This window comes from Balaenoptera physalus (genome assembly GCF_965194825.1).
Source record: "Balaenoptera physalus genome assembly, chromosome: 17".
Taxonomy (NCBI): domain Eukaryota; kingdom Metazoa; phylum Chordata; class Mammalia; order Artiodactyla; family Balaenopteridae; genus Balaenoptera; species Balaenoptera physalus.
Window position 1 is genome coordinate 60,043,545 of NC_138895.1, and position 19,553 is coordinate 60,063,097.

General features: G+C 34.3%; 1 protein-coding gene across 2 annotated transcripts in view; it reads right to left on the reverse strand.

The window, feature by feature from the left end:
* CSMD3 (CUB and Sushi multiple domains 3) overlaps positions 1-19,553 on the reverse strand; it is a 1,197,521-nt gene that overhangs the window by 107,876 nt on the left and 1,070,092 nt on the right. For both annotated transcript variants that reach the window (XM_082433293.1, XM_082433292.1), the window contains 5 exons: positions 16,357-16,545; positions 15,444-15,621; positions 14,423-14,568; positions 4,558-4,638; positions 3,475-3,588 (listed from right to left, as the gene is read on the reverse strand). In XM_082433293.1, coding sequence (XP_082289419.1) covers positions 3,475-3,588; positions 4,558-4,638; positions 14,423-14,568; positions 15,444-15,621; positions 16,357-16,545 — 708 coding nt within the window. The remainder of the gene's footprint in view (positions 1-3,474; positions 3,589-4,557; positions 4,639-14,422; positions 14,569-15,443; positions 15,622-16,356; positions 16,546-19,553) is intronic.

The following is a 19,553-nucleotide window of genomic DNA, read 5'->3' on the forward strand; positions in this document are numbered from 1 at the left end:
CTTCAATAAGTGGTGCTGGGAAAACTGGACAGCTACATGTAAAAGAATGAAATTAGAATACTCCCTAACACCATACACAAAAATAAACTCAAAATGGATTAGAGACCTAAATATAAGACTGGACACTATAAAACTCTTAGAGGAAAACATAGGAAGAACACTCTTTGACATAAATCACAGCAAGATCTTTTTTGATCCACCTCCTAGAGTAATGGAAATAAAAACAAAAATAAACAAGTGGGACCTAATGAAACTTCAAAGCTTTTGCACAGCAAAGGAGACCATAAACAAGACGAAAAGACAACCCTCAGAATGGGAGAAAATATTTGCAAATGAATCAACGGACAAAGGATTAATCTCCAAAATATATAAACAGCTCATTCAGCTCAATATCAAAGAAACAAACACCCCAATCCAAAAATGGACAGAAGACCTAAATAGACATTTCTCCAAAGAAGACATACAGACGGCCATGAAGCACATGAAAAGATGCTCAACATCACTAATTATTAGAGAAATGCAAATCAAAACTACAGTGAGGTATCACCTCACTCCTGTTAGAATGGGCATCATCAGAAAATCTACAAACAACAAATGCTGGAGAGGGTGTGGAGAAAAGGGAACCCTCTTGCACTGTTGGTGGGAATGTAAATTGATACAGCCACTATGGAGAACAATATGGAGATTCCTTAAAAAACTAAAAATAGAATTACCATATGACCCAGCAATCCCACTACTGGGCATATACCCAGAGAAAACCGTAATTCAAAAAGACACATGCACCCGAATGTTCATTGCAGCACTATTTACAATAGCCAGGTCATGGAAGCAACCTAAATGCCCCTCAACAGACGAATGGATAAAGAAGATGTGGTACATATATACAATGGAATATTACTCAGCCATAAAAAGGAACGAAATTGAGTCATTTGTTGAGACGTGGATGGATCTAGAGACTGTCATGCAGAGTGAAGTAAGTCAGAAAGAGAAAAACAAATATCATATATTAATGCATGTATGTGGAACCTAGAAAAATGGTACAGATGAGCCAGTTTGCAGGGCAGAAGTTGAGACACAGATGTAGAGAATGGACATATGGACACCAAGGGGGGAAAACTACGGTGAGGTGGGGATGGTGGTGTGCTGAATTGGGCGATTGGGATTGACATGTATACACTGATGTGTACAAAATTGATGCCTAATAAGAACCTGCAGTATAAAAAAACAAAAACAAAAACAAAAAACAAAAAAATAAATAAATAAAGAGGATCCAGGGAGGAATAACAAAAATGATATAGCCTCTTTTAGGAAAAGTGAAAAAATCAAATAATTTAAAATAGACTAAAAACAGTACAGATTAGTCACAACAGATTCCAAATGAATGATAATCTTTTAGTGGGATTATGAATTAACTCAATTAAACAAAATTTTAACTCAGCTTTTTAGCTTAAGTGCCTGGTCAATTAATTAATATAGTAACGCTGCATAAACTCATTCTGAGGGATAATTAACTTTTAGTTAGTACCCATAGTGTTATCATGAGACAAAGATTGATCATCCTTTTTTGTATTCTCCAGAGCAGATAGAATAAGAAGAAACACATGTACTAATCTATAGAAAATTCTGATTTTAGAAATAAGATATTAAAAATCTGAGAGATGAGGGACCAAATAACAAAACTGTTTTGTATTTTTAATTAAATATAATATTGAATTGGGATCCAGATATATAAAAAAGAAGTGTTGCTCTCCAAGAGCTCACAATGAAGTTTATACATTGGGTCAAGGAAGAAATCCTGGTATGTAATTGCTTGTTCATTCAGGAGTAAAGGTGGTAGACTTCAGAATAAACAACCAACTTTAAGATGGCCTATAAAAATCATTGACTAAGAGCAAGGAAAATTCTTATATTGTTGCTGGCTATACCTCCAAACATGTCTTTCTTTTTGATACTGTAAAAAGCCCCTTATGAAAATCCTTCTATCTTCTTGTAAGGATTCCAGTGAGGTAGAAAAATCAAACGTTTATTCCTACTTACAGCATGCTTGTAATAATAAACAGAATTTTTGTTTTAGGCTCATTGTAACAGTTAAGATACTGCATAAAACAGATTTCTTTTTCTCAAGAATAAACCCCAGTGAAGGAAGTAATCCAAGAAAATCTGGAGATGTATAATCAAGTTCAATTCAATTTTATTCAAATTAACCAATATTTATAATTAGTTACTATGTGTTAGGCACTGTTACGGGCCCTAGGAGCTATACAAGTTAATAACACATGATTCCTGAACATCAAAATCCCAGTACATCATTCAAGATCCATCATGGTTTTGCCCTTATAACATAGTGAATGCCTTGAAGTCTGTACCTCATTGTCTTTCATTTCTGTGTCTTTGCATATACCTCTGTCACTTGGACCGCACTTTCTCTATCGTAGTTCTACCAAAGTAAGTATCACTTTTCATTTGGAACCTATGACTCAGGGAGCAATGTCTCCATCAAGCTTTCCCTGTCCTATAAATAGTTTAAAATTATGTGACTCTATAGCCCCCTGGCCTGTTTCCTTAGTACTGTATTGCTACAAGCTGTATGGCTGTCATATCCCTTACACCATGTTGCTTTCACAGCAGGGACCATTTACCACTTTCTGTTTGTTTGTTTTTTCCCTCAGATCCTCATTCTTAACAGGTGCTCAAAAAAGTTTAATGATTCTAGTGGTCAGAATAGAAACTACTTGCAGTCAACATTGGAACCTTTATTTAAAGTGATTTTTTTTTTTTGGCTTCCCTCGTGGTGCAGTGGTTAAGAACCCACCTGCCAATGCAGGGGACGTGGGTTCAAGCCCTGGCCCGGGAAGACCCCGCATGCCACGGAGCAACTAAGCCAGTGCACCACAACTACTGAGCTTGCGCTCTAGAGCCTGCGAGCCACAACTACTGAAGCCCGCGCACCTAGAGCCCATGCTCCGCAACAAAAGAAGCCACTGCAATGAGAAGCCCACACACCACAAGAAAGAGTAGCCCCAGCTCGCCACAACTAGAGAAAGCCCATGCATAGCAACGAAGACCCAACACACCCAAAAATAAAAAAAAAATTTTTTAAATTAAAAAAAGCATTTGACAAAATCCAATACATATTGCTAATGAAATGAGATAAATGTGCTAAGATAAAAAAAAATAAAAGTGATTTTTCTTGCTTTCTACCTCCATTTCCACTCCTCACAGCAAAAATAATTTAAATAGATTGAACTGAGTTTGGGATAAACTAGGAAAATTAAGCCTTGGATGAATTAAAAATGTTTACTTAAATCTGAGAAATAATGGAATGAAAAATACCACTTATGAGTTGTATAATATTTAACATTATTGTCAGTTAAATATATAATAATTATATAAAATAGATTTTTCTCTATTTTGCTAGTACTGATTTAAACATAAAACAGATATTTAGAAATAAATAATCATAAGAATTGGTACCTTGACAAACTGGAGGCGCTCCATCCATCTGGAGTCGTTCTCCTAATCTGCATGTCAGGATTGCATTACCAACCAAAGTAAATCCTGGAAGACACTGATACCTAATAATATCACCTATTAAAAAAAATGCAGAAGGGGCTTCTGATAAGCAACAAGGTAATGGTTAAAATAAACAGATGTTTCAATATAAAATTAGAATATTTTTTCTTTCAGTCATTTTCAATCAATATAAAAATTCTATTAGTTATAAGCAGTGATGACATTCAAAATATTGAACTACTAGTATGTCATAAGTACTGACCAATCAGAACTGAAGCCAAGAATAAACTACCAGTAAGACTGTACTGGGGCAATCTGGTTAGATATAAGCAATAGTAGTAAAGAAATAATCCTGTTGGTACGGGTAAGGTATTCATTAAAAATATATCAAGCAGTTAAAAGGAGATTCCTAGTTATTGCTATTAAGATTAGATTTACATTGGTCATTGATGTTTTCTTACATTTCTCAACCAATATTAATATTACTAGGATAATAATGATAAAAATTTATTATGATAACATTAGGATATCTTCTCTTCTTACATAATTTTTCAAACTATTAGATATTATTGCAGTTAAATTTCCAACCAAGTTTTAAAAGGACTTTATTTACGATCAAACTGAGCATAACCAACCAATTGTTTTCAAGGACATGGAAATAAAACATGTCTTCTAATACACCCTACATATCCTTCATTATACACATCAGGTTTATGCCTGAATTCAAAGAAGAGTAGTTAAAACTACAGTGTTGGAAGGTAGCAAAATAATACTTTGGAAGGAACTACCAGAATAGTTATATGGCTCAAATTCCTGCACTGTTTTCTAACTGTACATCCTGGAAATACGGAATTCTTTCTTCTTGCCTAATACTCCCTTTCCTCTTTTCACTGTTATCCATTCTTAAGAATTCTAAACAATCCCCATCGATCCAGGGAAAGACGGTCTAAGACAGGCTGCTACTATTCTTTATTCTTATTTCTTTTAAAGTAAATACCTCTGCTAACAGTATGTTTTCTTTGAAAGTAATTTAGCAGACTTTACCTATTTCAAATTCATCATCTTCTGTCAAAATCTCAGCATTGGGTACGGGTGGTGGAGGTTGACACACTCTTAGTTGATAGGCTATAAAAATAGACAATGTTTATTCCTTCTCTGAGCAGCTATACATATTCACATATGTGAAAAAAGAAAATTACATAAGGTTTATTTATAAGAATAAAAATATATGGTAGAATTTATCAAGTTTCAACTATTTCTTTATTAAAAAAAATGCTACAACATTGAGGGAAAATTAATCATTCCTTAAATATTTTCCCATGGTAAGAATGCTTACCTTTTAACTCCTTATTTCTCACCCTCATTCTAGTCCTTCTGATTATGTGCTTCTATCTTGGCATAATCACAATTTGGAATTATACACTCATGTTTGTTTATGTGCTCAATGCCTAGCTTCCCAAGGTTCATCACAGAATCCCCTGCATCTAGCAAAGTGCCTAGCATTCAGTCATAATTGCGAACAATACTCAAGGCTTACTCTATTCCAAGCAATATTATGAACATTTCACTTATATTAACTCTATTAGTCGTCACAAAAATTTTATTTATTTTATTACCTAATTTATGTAATGAGTTCTATAATTATTCCCATTATATAAAAGAAAAACTGTTAAAAGAATTAAAGAATTTGTCCAACTCATACAGCTATAATATGGCAGAGCTGGGATTTGAACATAGACAGTCTGGCTCCAGAGCCTTCTTTCACCATGCCAGATTAGTGTGTTTACAAAGTATCCATTTATTAAATTTTATGTTTCTAAACTGGTCATCCCATTAGATTAGGTAGAGTCTTATTTCGCATAAGGTAAAGTCCACTGAAAAAAGGTCTCTATGAATCTAAGTATCATGACTACTGGCCCTATATGATATCTGTATCACAATTGTTTGCTTGATTAAAGCCTTGTTTTCACTAGTTGTCTTCAAAAGATGTAATATACTATTATTAAGAAACATTTCACGCTGTTATAACATTTGAAGAAAAATGTGTTTTATATGCATAATTTCATTACTTAAACTTAGGAGTTAATTTCTTTATGTACCTCAGTTCGGAGATAAAATGAAGGAGGTTTAAAGGCATAGTAACTTGCCCGAGATCACACAGCTAGTACAGGGTTTATCCAGAAGTCCAGCCTATGTCCTTTAACTTCAAAGCCCATATCTTCAGTATGGGCCCTATTGTGAGAGTATTATGAGAGTACTGAGGAATAGCAACTAGACTAGTTAAGGAAAATTCTGATAAAAAGAAATGAATGAGATAAATTTTAAAGGATGAGTAAGATTTTTTCCAGTGCTGAAGGGTAATCATGGGCAGAAGAGCATTCAGATAGAGGAGGAAACATGAGCAAAAATTACAATTATCAAGGTAAAAGGTAGTTGTGAGAAATGCCAGAGAGGTAAGGGAAGGGGGAGAGGAAGATACAGAGAGCCCTACAGGGAGAAATCCTTATGAGATTATGCTTTATTTATTTACTTTTTTATTGGAGTATAATTGCTTTAGAGGAGAGCATTTTATCTGATCTTTGTTTGCCTGTAAACTTGTTTTTAATCTTCATGCTAATCAAAAAGTATTTTATTTTAAAGAAGAAGCACATTTTTATCAATGAGGAATTCATGACTCCTGTCATCTGTAGAACCTGCTTAGAATGACCTAGATAACTCAGCTGGAGAGTTTAAAAGACTAGAGGTTGGAAATTATTATTATGAGGAAGATGATGCTCAGAGATACTGTGTTATTTTCCCAAGACCACGTGGGTGATGTGAGCTAAATTCTCTTATTCTCCGTTCTTTGGTACCATCAGCATTTTATAACTCTGTCCCTAGAGACAAGGGATCACCTTGGGGTCATGGAGGGTGTGAGGAGGTGTAATGTCCCTACCTCCTTCCTCTATCTCAATAAGAGCAATTCTATTTTCATCAATTTTATAGATTTGAATTCTGAATAAACTTTCCTTCAAACAAATTTTCTACAGTCTCCACCTAAGTGATTTCACTGATCCTTTTGACTTCAAGTCTGACTTTGTGTCTCAATTCCCAATTTTACACCACCAGGATAAATGTATCTTCTGAGCTCTTCACTGCCTACCTCCTCTTACCCTTTACTCTTATTTTCTAATCACAGAACTCTGTTTTGTAGCACATACAATCATGACATGTAGGATACGATGCCCTTGAATAGTTATTAAATAAGTCAGCGGTGTCTTAAAGGTGAATGGCATGTCAAATAAAATGATTCATCTAAAAGAGAACACAGATTTAGCTCAAATGTGTATTTTAAATGTGTAAATATCTATGTTACACAGTTTTTTCATTAATGGTCATCACTTTGAAGCTGTTTCTAAATAGAACAATCCATGGAAAACATGGACTAAAATACATACTCATGCTATTTAAAATTTTCATGATACAATTTAAAAGTTTCAGTTCTGCCCGTAACTGGATATCATGACTTGTTTCAACATTTATTATTTTCCATTTATTAGTTTACTTTTTCACTATTTGTGACTCCATCTAGGCTTTAAATAACATAAGGGAGGAGACTCTTCATGTGTCTTTTTCACAATTGAGTAATTAGCTCCTTTCACTTTACTTATAATCCAACACATATTTGCTAAGTAACACACAAAATATAGGTTTTTTCAGGAGGGAAAGAGTCTCTAAACAAATAGTCTTCCCTAAGAAGACTCTAACTCTCAAATTGCAAATGGGGATGAAACAGAGGCAGTTGTGGGTTAGAGTGCATGTCAGTATCTTTTGAGGATGACCATTGTTTGAACAGTGCTCTGTTTTCATTCAAATGTGTACAGATGTCTGGTTCCTGCTCCAACAAATTTGCTTCTTAAAATCACTTTAGAGTTTAATTCTGGCAATATATTTGGTTATTTTTCATTTCCTATTTTCTTCGTAATGAGATAACCAACCCAATTCCAGAAAAGAATGCTGCATTTTATCTACTTCAGTTCAACTGAGCTATTAAAGGCTTCTTCAAAAAAAGACAAAACAGGACACTGGCAAATTGCCATTCCTTCTCTAAACCACAAAAGCACAAGTGCACAACCTTTCTGCCAAATAAGGATGCAGTATTTCTTACAGAGGAAAAAAAAATGTTCTATGTGCTCTTATAAATTCTAAGCTCTCTATAACCACTGTTGCACTTCAGTGGTGACCCAGATTAGTTCAAGTATGATAACTTCATGATTTGGGGAAGATTTGGAGGAGGAAAAGCACTGATAATTACATACTCAGTTATGTAATTTTGGTAATGTTATTTCAAAAGTTATGTAAAATAACTTTAAGTAGCTCCACTTGGAAGTAGAGTTAGGAGTATTTAAACAAATGCTATCTGAGTTCTAACTAAGAAGAAAAAATAAGTAATTTTTTTCCATTTTGGAGAAGGTCTGCTAGTGAATTGATATGAACCATACAGGTAAGTTTCAGTGGTGCTTAAATTACTTACAAATATCACTTTTTATCTGTTAATATTTTATAATCAATTTGTTTCTCTGTCTATATAAGGGAGAATCTTTGAAATCAAGAGAAAATGTTCAGCCCTAGATTTAGAGATGAGACAGAGAAATGGAATGGATCATTAGAAATGGATCAACAAGAAGTTACTAGGTATTTTCCTAGAGATGGAAAAACAGAAGTATAGTAAACACGCTTTTGGGAAATATCCTGAATTATCCATAAGAAAATTCATATATCTTTTGCATGAAGTGACTTTCCCATATTCCAATAGCTAATGGAAAGTATCCTACCTTAGTACGGAGACCATTAGAGTCTGAAAAGTAATGTGCTAAAGGTCTCTTCTCTACATGGTTGAGTTGCCTAGCACATTAGTAGATAACAGAGCACATCAGAGGTGACAATTTTTTCTTTGTCAGTCTCTATTCTCCTTTCTTTGTTTACTACCATAGTTTGGTTTGTTTTGGCTATGAAGGAACACGTTTTAGCTCTTTAACCATCACTTTATTCTGCATATTGAAAAGAAAAGACTAAAGAAAAAAAAAGCAAAAGAAAACAAAACAAAGCACAACCCCTGTATGCTGTTGGCTTGGAGCCAGCCTGGCTCTAACTGATAGGCCATGATTTTCTACTGTTGACTGTAATCAATTTAACTAACAACTAACAGACATGATAGCTCTTTGACCTTGTTGGAACAAGACAAAAATAAGACCTTTCCCTAATCATGTCTGAGCACAGAAAAAACAAAACAAAACCCATAAAACAAAATGAGAACACTATCCAAACCACCAATATGACCAAGATCCTCCATCTCAGCTAGTATGAGAGAATTCTGCTACCCACGCCAATCATAGTTTTAGGTGTGTTCCATACCTTCCACCTTCTAGAAAAAAATTAAGATACCCAATTATAGAACTGCTCCAATTTTCTAACAGCACCCAACCCAGAGGAAAAACATGCTTCCTTGAACCTTCCAGAACCATCTTACACAGCCCAAATCCTACAACAAGCCCCTCCTAACACCCTCTCACTGAGACTCCACGGGGTTTCTCATGGTATGTTGTCCCACACATTACAGTGAGCCTATAAACTCAACTTTGTTTAACTACAGAGGTGTTCCTGATGGACTTTGGCTGGAGGGGACTGAGATACTGTAGAATATAAATGCCATCTTATCACACACAGCAAAATACCAAAATATGGTAAGCAATTTTGACATGACTTTTTGTCATTTAAGTAATCACTAAGTAGTCATTTAAATAATAGTAAATGTCAATATCTTTTCATCATTATAGTTTTACCAGTTTGGTTTTTTAGCTGTATGTGTATATATATATATATATATATATATATATATATATATATATATATATATATATATATATATATATATATAGTTGTATGATGTTCATACCCCCTATGCTCTCTGGAAATCAAACAATGAAACATTTCATGAGCTCAATGCTCTATCTACTGAAATATGAAAGGAGGTCAGATCTTTACGTTGTGTAAGGCAATGGGGTCACACAGTTCAAAGCAATGGTGATTTATGTTTTATATAAAATGTGTCCTTATATCTACAGTAGTCTCTTTTAGGATGAGACTTTGTGGAGTTAAATATACTTGTCCCCAAATACAGCATTCATTGTAAAGGTAATATAACCTTAAAAGATGACCTAAAAGGTATTACAGGCTTTTTAAATACATTTCTTAAAAATAATCTGAAATTCAATATATAATCAACCCACTCATTCACAGAAACTGTGCCAATAACAGAAAACAATGGATAATATATATTATTAAATTGTATTATCCTAAGAAAATCTTCTGTAATAATTGAGGTTCCATAATATCTGATATTAGAAAAAGAGGTACCCTGGATAATAGATTTAAGCATTAAAATGATACCTTTTGTTTTAAATTAATAAATATATATTCTGGCTATACTACAGTGGTTGGCATAAATCAGATTCCTAATAAAATTTATCTTATTTTCTCATCACACAGGGACCATAAAACATTTTGGAAACTACAAAGAGGAACACACTAAGTTGTGATAAACCTACCAACATATTGTTGTTAGCCTCTAGGTCCTGGGGAAGAGAAGCACTAAGAAGTTCAAAGTTCCAAGCTGTAATTAGGAGAGGTATTTTCTAGAAAGTGAGATGACTTATCTTGATAAAAATGAAAATCATTGCTAATTTTTAAAGAAAAATTATGTTTACATACCATTAAATATAATCTATGCATGAGATAATACCAGCTTAGGACACTACCTGGCACTTAGTAAGAACTCAGTATAGTTTAGCTATTATTATGATTGCTGTTATTGTTGTCATTATTTAAAAAGAGGTCAGTCCTTAAGTCAGACAGACCTATTTTGAATTCCCGGCAGCCTTTCTATTTATTAGTTATCTGGCTTTATATACGTTACAAATTTCTGTCTTTTGGTTCTTTAATTATTAAAATGGGGATAATAATACTTATATTGCAGAGTTATTACAAAAATTAGCATGGAAAGCATCTAGCATAGTGCCTGGCCTATTAAGTATTCAGTAAATGGTAGCTATCTCTATTAGAGTGACTATACAAAGTTACTGTCTGCAAAAACATGCAGTTGAAACAGGTTTTGTGTAATTTACTTTCAGGAAGTCATTGATTAGGACTGAATACTGTTATTATTTATTATAAGACAAACTCATCTTGACTCTATGGCAGATATCAAGAAAATTCAGCTCTTTCTTTAGGGAATTATGGTTATAGTAATACAGAGAGAGACTAGCAGATTTCCTCAGATGAAGAAGAAATATGGTATCTGAGATAAAGTGCCTCAACATTTATGCCTGCCCTATTTCTTCACTGCATAGAACTTCCATTTTCCAAAGCTTTTTATGAATGTTATTTTTGATCATGAAAGGTTTTACGAAGGTGATGTTTTATAAAAGACAGATATCTGACTAGATCTCATAAAAACACATTTTTTTCTCCTTTCAGACATATTAAAAATATATTAAGAAATAAAACCTAAATAATCAATGTGACCTTAAGAAAATATATGAAAATACTGATCTGTTAAATTTATAAAATAAGTACACAAGTCCTAAGAAAACCACTTCTGACTTATAGGTTTGGGCATAACAGAAGGAGCTATTAAATCACTAAGAGAATATAAAGAAAACTGAGTGGGGGAGTAAACCATTCTAAGCTTAGGTATATTAAATCAGCTTCAACTAAGTGTTAAATAGTGAATTATCTCCCTGGTTAACTTATGAAAAAGTACCAAATGACTTGACCGGTTTTTTTTTTTTTTTTTTTACCATTATGAGAGCTCATTTTGGCACTAAGCTATAGCTACTGAATACGAGTCATGGATATGAATATTATATTTTTGGTTATATTAAATTGTACTAATTATATTAATACCAATTTGAAAACAGGCATCTTTTTTTTTGTTTTTGTGAGGAGGGATGAGCACACATGTACATAATTGTAAAATAACCTTTTTAAAAGTTGTCACTAAGACAGCACAAATAAACTCAATTAGACAACATTTTAAAAAGAATCAAACACACATGACCGTAAGACTAAAATATAATTACTTAGTCAATAATAAAACTATGAAAGGATTAAGAAGCATAAGTGTGATCTGTGTCCTCATAAAAGCACTCATTATTATTAAACTCACAAGGCATATAAAACAATACAGCATACTGTAAGTTCTGAAAAGTTTGGTGAAAAGAGTAAGTGCAATCATAGAAAAGATGGTAGTGATCCTTATGAGTCTGAATTATCAAGAAAAGGAGAAATGGGACTTTTTAAGATAGGTAGAGTTAAAGAACTGAAGATGAGTAAGAAACCATTTAAGAATGGAAGTTCAGGGGGCAGTGAGAGCAAGAATCTAATGGGAGTCAGAGTAGGCACTGGGGAATAAGAATCAATGAACCAGATGATAGGGTAGCTTTAAATTTGATTTAATGAAGGCATCATGCATTCTTGAAAAGGTGAGTCAGGATGAAAGCATGCTTAGGAAAATTATACTACTAGGGCTAGTAGACTATAAGGCATCTGTCAATTTTTAACATGACCCCTGGCTACCTCTCCAAATTTCAAGGTTATTTTAAGGTTTGGGTAAAATTGCCAGAGATGTTGATTCAAATGTTAGGCTTCTCTAAGCTCTGGCAATTGTGCCTTATTATAAAATTTAAAATATAAGTATAAATAAATATAAATACTCTATTAGAAAAACTTATATGTGAGGTAAGATATTGTAAGGAAAGGAATATTTACTGAACATACACTGTCCTAGGAACTAAGCTAACTGTATATTATTCATTGTCTCTAATCATTTCATCTCTGCAACGCAATGTTGATGATAGTGATAATGACAGCACTTACATGGGTTGAGCTATACAAAACTGTCAATATTCAGCATTTCTGACCAATTTCATATGGTTCAACCTAATACATGCCAGTAATTGGAGTAATTTCTATATATACAGTATCTCATTAATATTCTCAGCAATTATACCATGTGGTCTTATAGCTGAAGAAAGTGGAAACCAAAGGGTAACTTGTCCAAAGTCAGCTGAAAAACAAAGCCCTAAACAAATATTTGATCTTCCTTATTCCTAAACTAATTATATTTTTAATACATATGATTCAGAATCTAGTTACAAAAATCAGGTGAAACATAATTTGGAATAAGAATATATGTATATACATTCACATAAGTGTCTATGTAAATCTACATTCATATTTTGTATGTGTTTACCTACATTCTGTCATCCTTGTATTTTCTATGTAAGGATTTCACATTTTCACACACACACACAAACACACACACAAACACACACACACACACACAGATACTGACATCCTTTTCTCTGACAATATTTCCCCTTTGAAATGTTTCCTAAGTTTTATAAGAAGTTTCCACTCCCTGTAAGATTATTTTATGGATATTTACAGTCCATCAATGAACAGTCCCTTCTTTATCACTTGTTCAGGCAAGATACAAAATAATAAAAATTTATGTGGGGATCTGTGAAGAGAGAAAATGTACAAAATACAGTTCAGCAACGAATTCATCTTTTGAACTTAAAATCATTTAGTTTAGTAGTTCTTGAGCTATGATTCCCTTTCAAAGTAATAAAGCTATTGTTGCAGCTTTAGACTGTATATACATACCGCCAGTACCAATGACCAATTCATTAAAAAAGGCAAATGAGTTATTAAAAAAAATAAACAGGCTGAATCAAAGTTATCTAACTGAACTCCCTGCTTTCTAATTGGCTATGCCGGAGTATACATGCAGCTCTGGCCACTACAGAAGCACAAATTGGGCATCATCTACTGATTGATAAGTGCTGAGATTAAGCAAATCAAATATTTTCTGGTCTGTTCTCTGAGTATTTCTAGACCCAAAGTGCTTTAAGTGTCTGTGTATAACCATATTTGACTTACCATATTTTTCATGTAATATAAGCTTTGAGTATCAAAGATTTTCTTACTTTGTGTTAAAAAAAGAAGAAAACATTAAATTGTATGTTAATGTAATGGACAAGGTACACGTTCACCCTGGAAATTTTAATATAAGTTTTGCAAATTTAATTTAGTAGCTTACTGATCCTGTGATGCTCATGGAATTGGTCTGACAAAGTCATATGAAACAGAATGTGCTTACGAAACTACAGTCATAGCAGATGAAAGGATATAATCACTAGAAATAAACATTTTCTTATTTATAACGAAATAGAATTTAACATAACAGGAAATTTTAAAAATCCTCTGAAACCATCTGACTGTTCTTCAAAAAGTTAATGTTATGAAGAGAGAACCCAGAATAATTATATACAAAGAATTGAAATTGAAACTCTTCATAAATTATTTCACAGGAGTAAAAGCTATGAACTTAATGATCTGAAATAGTCGCTGTAAGATTCTAGAATAGATGTAGTTATGAAACAGAGTATAAATGAATGAGTAATGTGATCCAAAGCATAAAGTTATTGGATTCTAATTTTAGAAAGAAAGTAGGTTAAATAGATTAAACATTTTGTATTGAAAAAAAATCTATTGATGTTTCAAAATTACATGCAATAAAATATGAACAGCTGGTTCTCTTTTATGCGTTTCCATGCAAAAATGATTATTTTCTACTGCGGTAATTACTGACTGATTTATTTCCTATCTCCAATTGCTCACATTTTAATGTCCCTAAATGCTTAGAAGAGGCTGTTCTTTGCAAGTAAATGTATTTGAAATGATAAAAAAGTGTCAAATTTTAATACCTTTTCAATCATTCGTTGAATATATATATTACACTCAATTTTTCAAGGACAATTTCAAACAGTGCCAGACGAAATAGAAATGCCTAGATGATACCAACCGTGATAACTGAGCACAAAAAAGCCACTTGTTGTGAAATCACTGTGGAATTTGATTAGAATCTGATTTGAAGTGCTATAGACTGATTCCAAAGCAGTATTGCCACTGAACTGCCCGATCTGAGGTGAGTTTTGGTCTGGTCCATCCCTATAGGAGAGACATAGAGCAGGGAGGGGAGAAAGGGAGAGTGAGATTGATTTTTTTGGAAAGTTTCACACAAAGTTTAATGAAAGTATTACATATGAGATGATAAAGATGCAGTGGATGAAATAATCAACGAGTGCCAAATCATATTGGTATACGTTTATTTAGGTGATAACATATTTAAAAAGATCACATTTTTATCCAAAAGAAATGTACCCATATTAGCTGTAATCAATTAAATTGTCTTTGGTTTCCTGACCACAACCCAGATCTTCCCAAATGCTTGAGGTTTGCCTTCCTTTTATTTTCTTCAAAATAATCTTGAGAATCATAGACTGTTAAATTTAGAATGAATTTTAGAAGTCACATGGTAGTTCAATTAACCAATTGTGAATAATTAATTCAGCTGTTTTCTTTTTAGTTTAAATAGAGATGCTTTAACTAACAGGATAATAACAATACAAATATAATATTTTATGATGAATTATTACGACAGAAATTCAGTAGTTGTATTAAATAACTTATTGGAACATAGGCTTTTAAATTTCACTAGTTCTGTATAGAGAGAACTTTCTTACCTTAAACTTACTCTGATTTAATTCCCAGGTTTTGCACATTATTTTAATAACAAATTTAAATCTTTTTTTCACCCATAAAGTTTTTGTTCTACGTGTTTAGCTACTTCATGGGCAAATAAGCTAAAATCTATTTCTCTTGTTTGTCTCATTCTGCAAAACACACACTGTCACCCTCAGTTACTCACACCAATTCAAACATCAGATGGCAATTTGTACAGAGGACTGTGATATATTTTCATTCCTTCCTTGTTTCACTGTTACATACAGTTGAATCAATCAATGACAATGGTCTTGGCTTACCATACAGTAATGAAATCATAGATTGGTTCTGTTTGAAGAACAGTAAAATTGATGTAGATTCCATTCCCAGGGGGTACTTTTACAAGCCAAAAACAGTCTTGAAAGTTTGGGTATTCATCAGGATATCCAGGAGAGTAAATGGTGCCATTCATTGCAGTTATATTCCCTCCACAAAGAGCTACAGAAAAAAACACAAAACAAAATATTTAAGTAGAATCACAATAAACTGATTATAAAGAAAAAGGTAAACATTTCATACCTCTTAAACAGTATAAAAGACATCTGTGTTATGTTTTTACCACAGTTAAGGTATGTAAAATGAAGCTGGAAACCATGAACCAAACAGTGAGCTTTTATTTATTTTTCAGCATGAGGTATGCTACACAGTTATTCACTATCACTAGATTAGTAAATTGCATTGTTTTCTCTTCTTTCAAATACTTTATCCATAGATACACTGTTCAACTTTTGTCTTATATCATGTATAAATATAAGGCCTTATAAAGAGGTTCAAGCCATTTTTATTTAAAAGGGTTTTTTTTTCTTCAGAAGAAATGAGCCCAAATTCAGTAGTAGTATCTGGGTTACTGGTTTATATAAGAATGATTACTAAACAAACACAGATGCACTCACACAGACATCACACAGAAGAAGCTCTAAAGTGTTAACAAACTTTACTTTCACATCCAGTGAAGAAGGTTAGGTCTCCTGCCAATAATGACAAAACCAGTTATTCATTATGGAGCCTTAGGCCTTTGATCTGGGTACTAACTGTAATTCTACAACTAAAAGAAAAACTGTATATTTAGCATGCTATTTGAAGAGGAAAACAAACAAAAAAAAGAGTATCAAAACAAGAATTATTAAACATAGATGATATCACCTAAAAGACAGCTTCAATTTAGAAGCATACCTTCACACCTTGGAAGTGGATGATTCCAATTGCGACTCACTCCATGAAGGCAAGTGAGAGCTGAATTTCCAATCAACGTGTAACCAGGGAAACATTCAAATGAAATGGTTTGCCCCACAGTAAAATCATTGCCGATTACAAAACCATTTCGAAATGGGCGTGGATCAGGACAGCTTTGCAACTGATAGGCTGGAAAAGGTAAAAAGAAAGTTTTTCCTTTTTGAATTTCAAAAGACCACAGAGTATTATTTGCAACCTGCAAAATAGATGTAGTGCTGCTTGCAGTTGATTATAAATAGTAATTCAGGTTTATAATAAATGATGTCAGTGTATGATATGAATTTCTTATGTCTAATTTTCATATTAAATTTTTAGTACAATTTATTAAGATGCATTGTTTATTCTCCCACTTATGAAATCTATTTAAATTATAAGTTTTAGTGAAAATGTAAATTACCCTTATAGCCACAATTTTAATCAAACATATTCTGATCCCTTCACCTATAATGCAACTGCTTCCTGGTTCATTGCATGTACATAAAATAAAATAAATATATGTGTAAGCCTAATTCTGAGCCTTTTTGAACCTTTTTTTAGCTAATTTTTCCTCTAAAAGAAACAAACCACACTATCTCTCTATTGAGTTTCTCCAAAGAAGTTATTTAACAATATAAAGTACTAGGAAACAAATTTCCTTCTAATATAAATTTTGTACTTCAGTTATCATGATATTTTTGGCACTGTAGTGTAACTGTTGATTTGTTCATACTACTCTTGTTCTACATTCTGCATGAGATCAGAGTTCCTGTTTTTTTATCATTGTATCTTAAAAGCCTTGCTTATTGCCTTTCACATAGTAGGTGCTGAATAAACATTGCTGAATAAATTTTGAACCTATAAACAGTACATATACTCATATAGTATTAATATTTAAGACTTTATTTTTAAGAAGTTCAAAATCATATTCTAATTAATAAAATTTAAATTACCAGCAGAGACTACTTTGCTACTGACCATTAAATTACTTTTATAAAAAACTTTTTTTCTTTTTTAGTAATTCCAAAGTTACACAAAGGTTGCAAGATTAGTAAGAACTCCAGTATGCCTTCAGCCACGTTTTCCAATTGTTAACTGACACATTTTCTTCATCATTCTCTCTTCCTCCCCCCACCCACCCCCATCTACACTTATATATATGTGTGTATATATGTATGTGTGAACACACCTTTTTCTTTCCAAATTAGTTGAGAATAGGTTGACCCATCACTGCTATTTCATAAAGAAAAGGATACTTCTATGTAACCACAAAATTGAGAAAATTAACATTGAAACCATTAAATTCTAAATTCCCCAAATCAGAAACTTACATTTAAAGCTGAATAAGCTACCGTAAGTTGCTTATTAAAATACTACTCTAATTTTTAAATTAAAGGTTTCAGAATTAATGAACAGTCTTTTTAAGATGTTAAGTGCTTTTATTCTAATTTTTTCATTTGAATTAATATTCCACAAACAAAATATATCAAAACCAAAAGAATCATGTCAATCGAAGACAAATGTATATCATTTGATCATTAGGAGTTGGGATATATTATTCTATGAAATAAACCCTTTCAATTTTCACTCACATGTAAAAGATAGTTTTTTCCAGTTTTATTGAAACATAACTGAGATACAGCACTGCATGAATTTAACATATACAATAAAATGATTTGACTTAGATGTATTGTGAAATGATCACGATAAGTTTAGTTAGCTAGATAATCTTGAATAGGGTAAGACTCATAGACAAATGTATGATCCTACGATATTTTATACAACATTTCATCTTTCTATGCTATTTAGTTTAATAAGGAAGAATAGGAGGTAGATTTTAAATGTTCAGGAGAAAGTTCCCATCCTAATATCATATATAATACAGGGCTTAACAAACCCAATAATGTTGCCAGTAATAACGTTAACTTTGGAACCAAGTTCTTTAGTAGAAGGGTACACTTAATTGTATACCATGCATTTTTCCAAAATTCAGAATGTTTTTAAGGTCTAATCACAAAATCATCTAAAAATAGCATTGATTCCATGAATCTGTATCAATTAACCTATATCTCAAAAAATGTCATTAGCTCAATGATATAAATTCAGTAAAAGAAGAGACAGCTTTAAAATTCAGTGTACTTGTGTCAATCAAGATGGCTGTGTGGGAAGATGCGGAGTTAGCATCTCCCCACAACTAGGGTGCCTGCCGGCTGCTGGTGGGGGACTCTGATGCCCAAGGAGATAGGAGGAACCCCCAAGTGAACCGGTAGGACGTGGGGGGACTGAGGGGGCAGAAGAAGTGGAGGCCAGACAGAATTGGCACCCCTGAGGCCAGGGAGATCAGAAGAGGCAGGCGGGAGGGACTCTCTGGGAAGAGCGGGAGAGGAGCAGTGGGCGATCGCCTGGCCCACTCAGGCTGGGGAGCCTGCTGAGCATCCAAGCTGGCACCCCCCCTCTAAAGCCCCCTCCAGGCCGCGTGGGTTCTTGGGGGCATAGGAGGGAGGCTGGGGAGATCAGTAGAAGAAGGTGGGAGGAGCCATCCAGGAGGGGTGGGAGAGGAGCAGAGGGTGATTGTCCCTCCCACTCGGGCCTAGGGAGCCTGCTGAGATCTCAGGCCGATCCCCAGCCCTCCAAAGCCCCCTCCAGGTTGTGTGGGTCCTTGGGGCCACAGGAAGGAGGCCGAGTGGAGAGCAGTAGAGGCAGGCAGGAGGGGCCCTTCGGGAAGATTGGAAGAGGGATGGAGGGCAATTACCCACCACTTGGCCCAGGAAGACTGCTGAGCTCCCAGGCTGGTCCCCTGCCCTCCACAGCTATCCCCACCCCACCCCCACCCCCAGCCACATTGGTCCTGGGGGCATAGGAGGGAGGCCGGGGAGATCAGGAGAGGCAGGCAGGAGGGGGCCTCCTAGACTGGAGCAGCAAGAGAGGAGAGGAGGGCATTTGCCCCACCCACTCGAGCCCAGGAAGCCTGCTGGGCTCCCAGGTGAGGTCCCCTGTCCTCTGAGACCAGGAGTGGGTGGCACGCCTGGGTCCCTTCAGTTCCTTGAGCCTAAGCCTCACCCCCCACGCCCCCAGGGCCTTTTCCAGCCCTGTGGGTCCTAAGCATAGGCCCTGCCCACCGCCCAAACCTTGCCTTTGCTTAGGCCCCACCCTGCACAGCC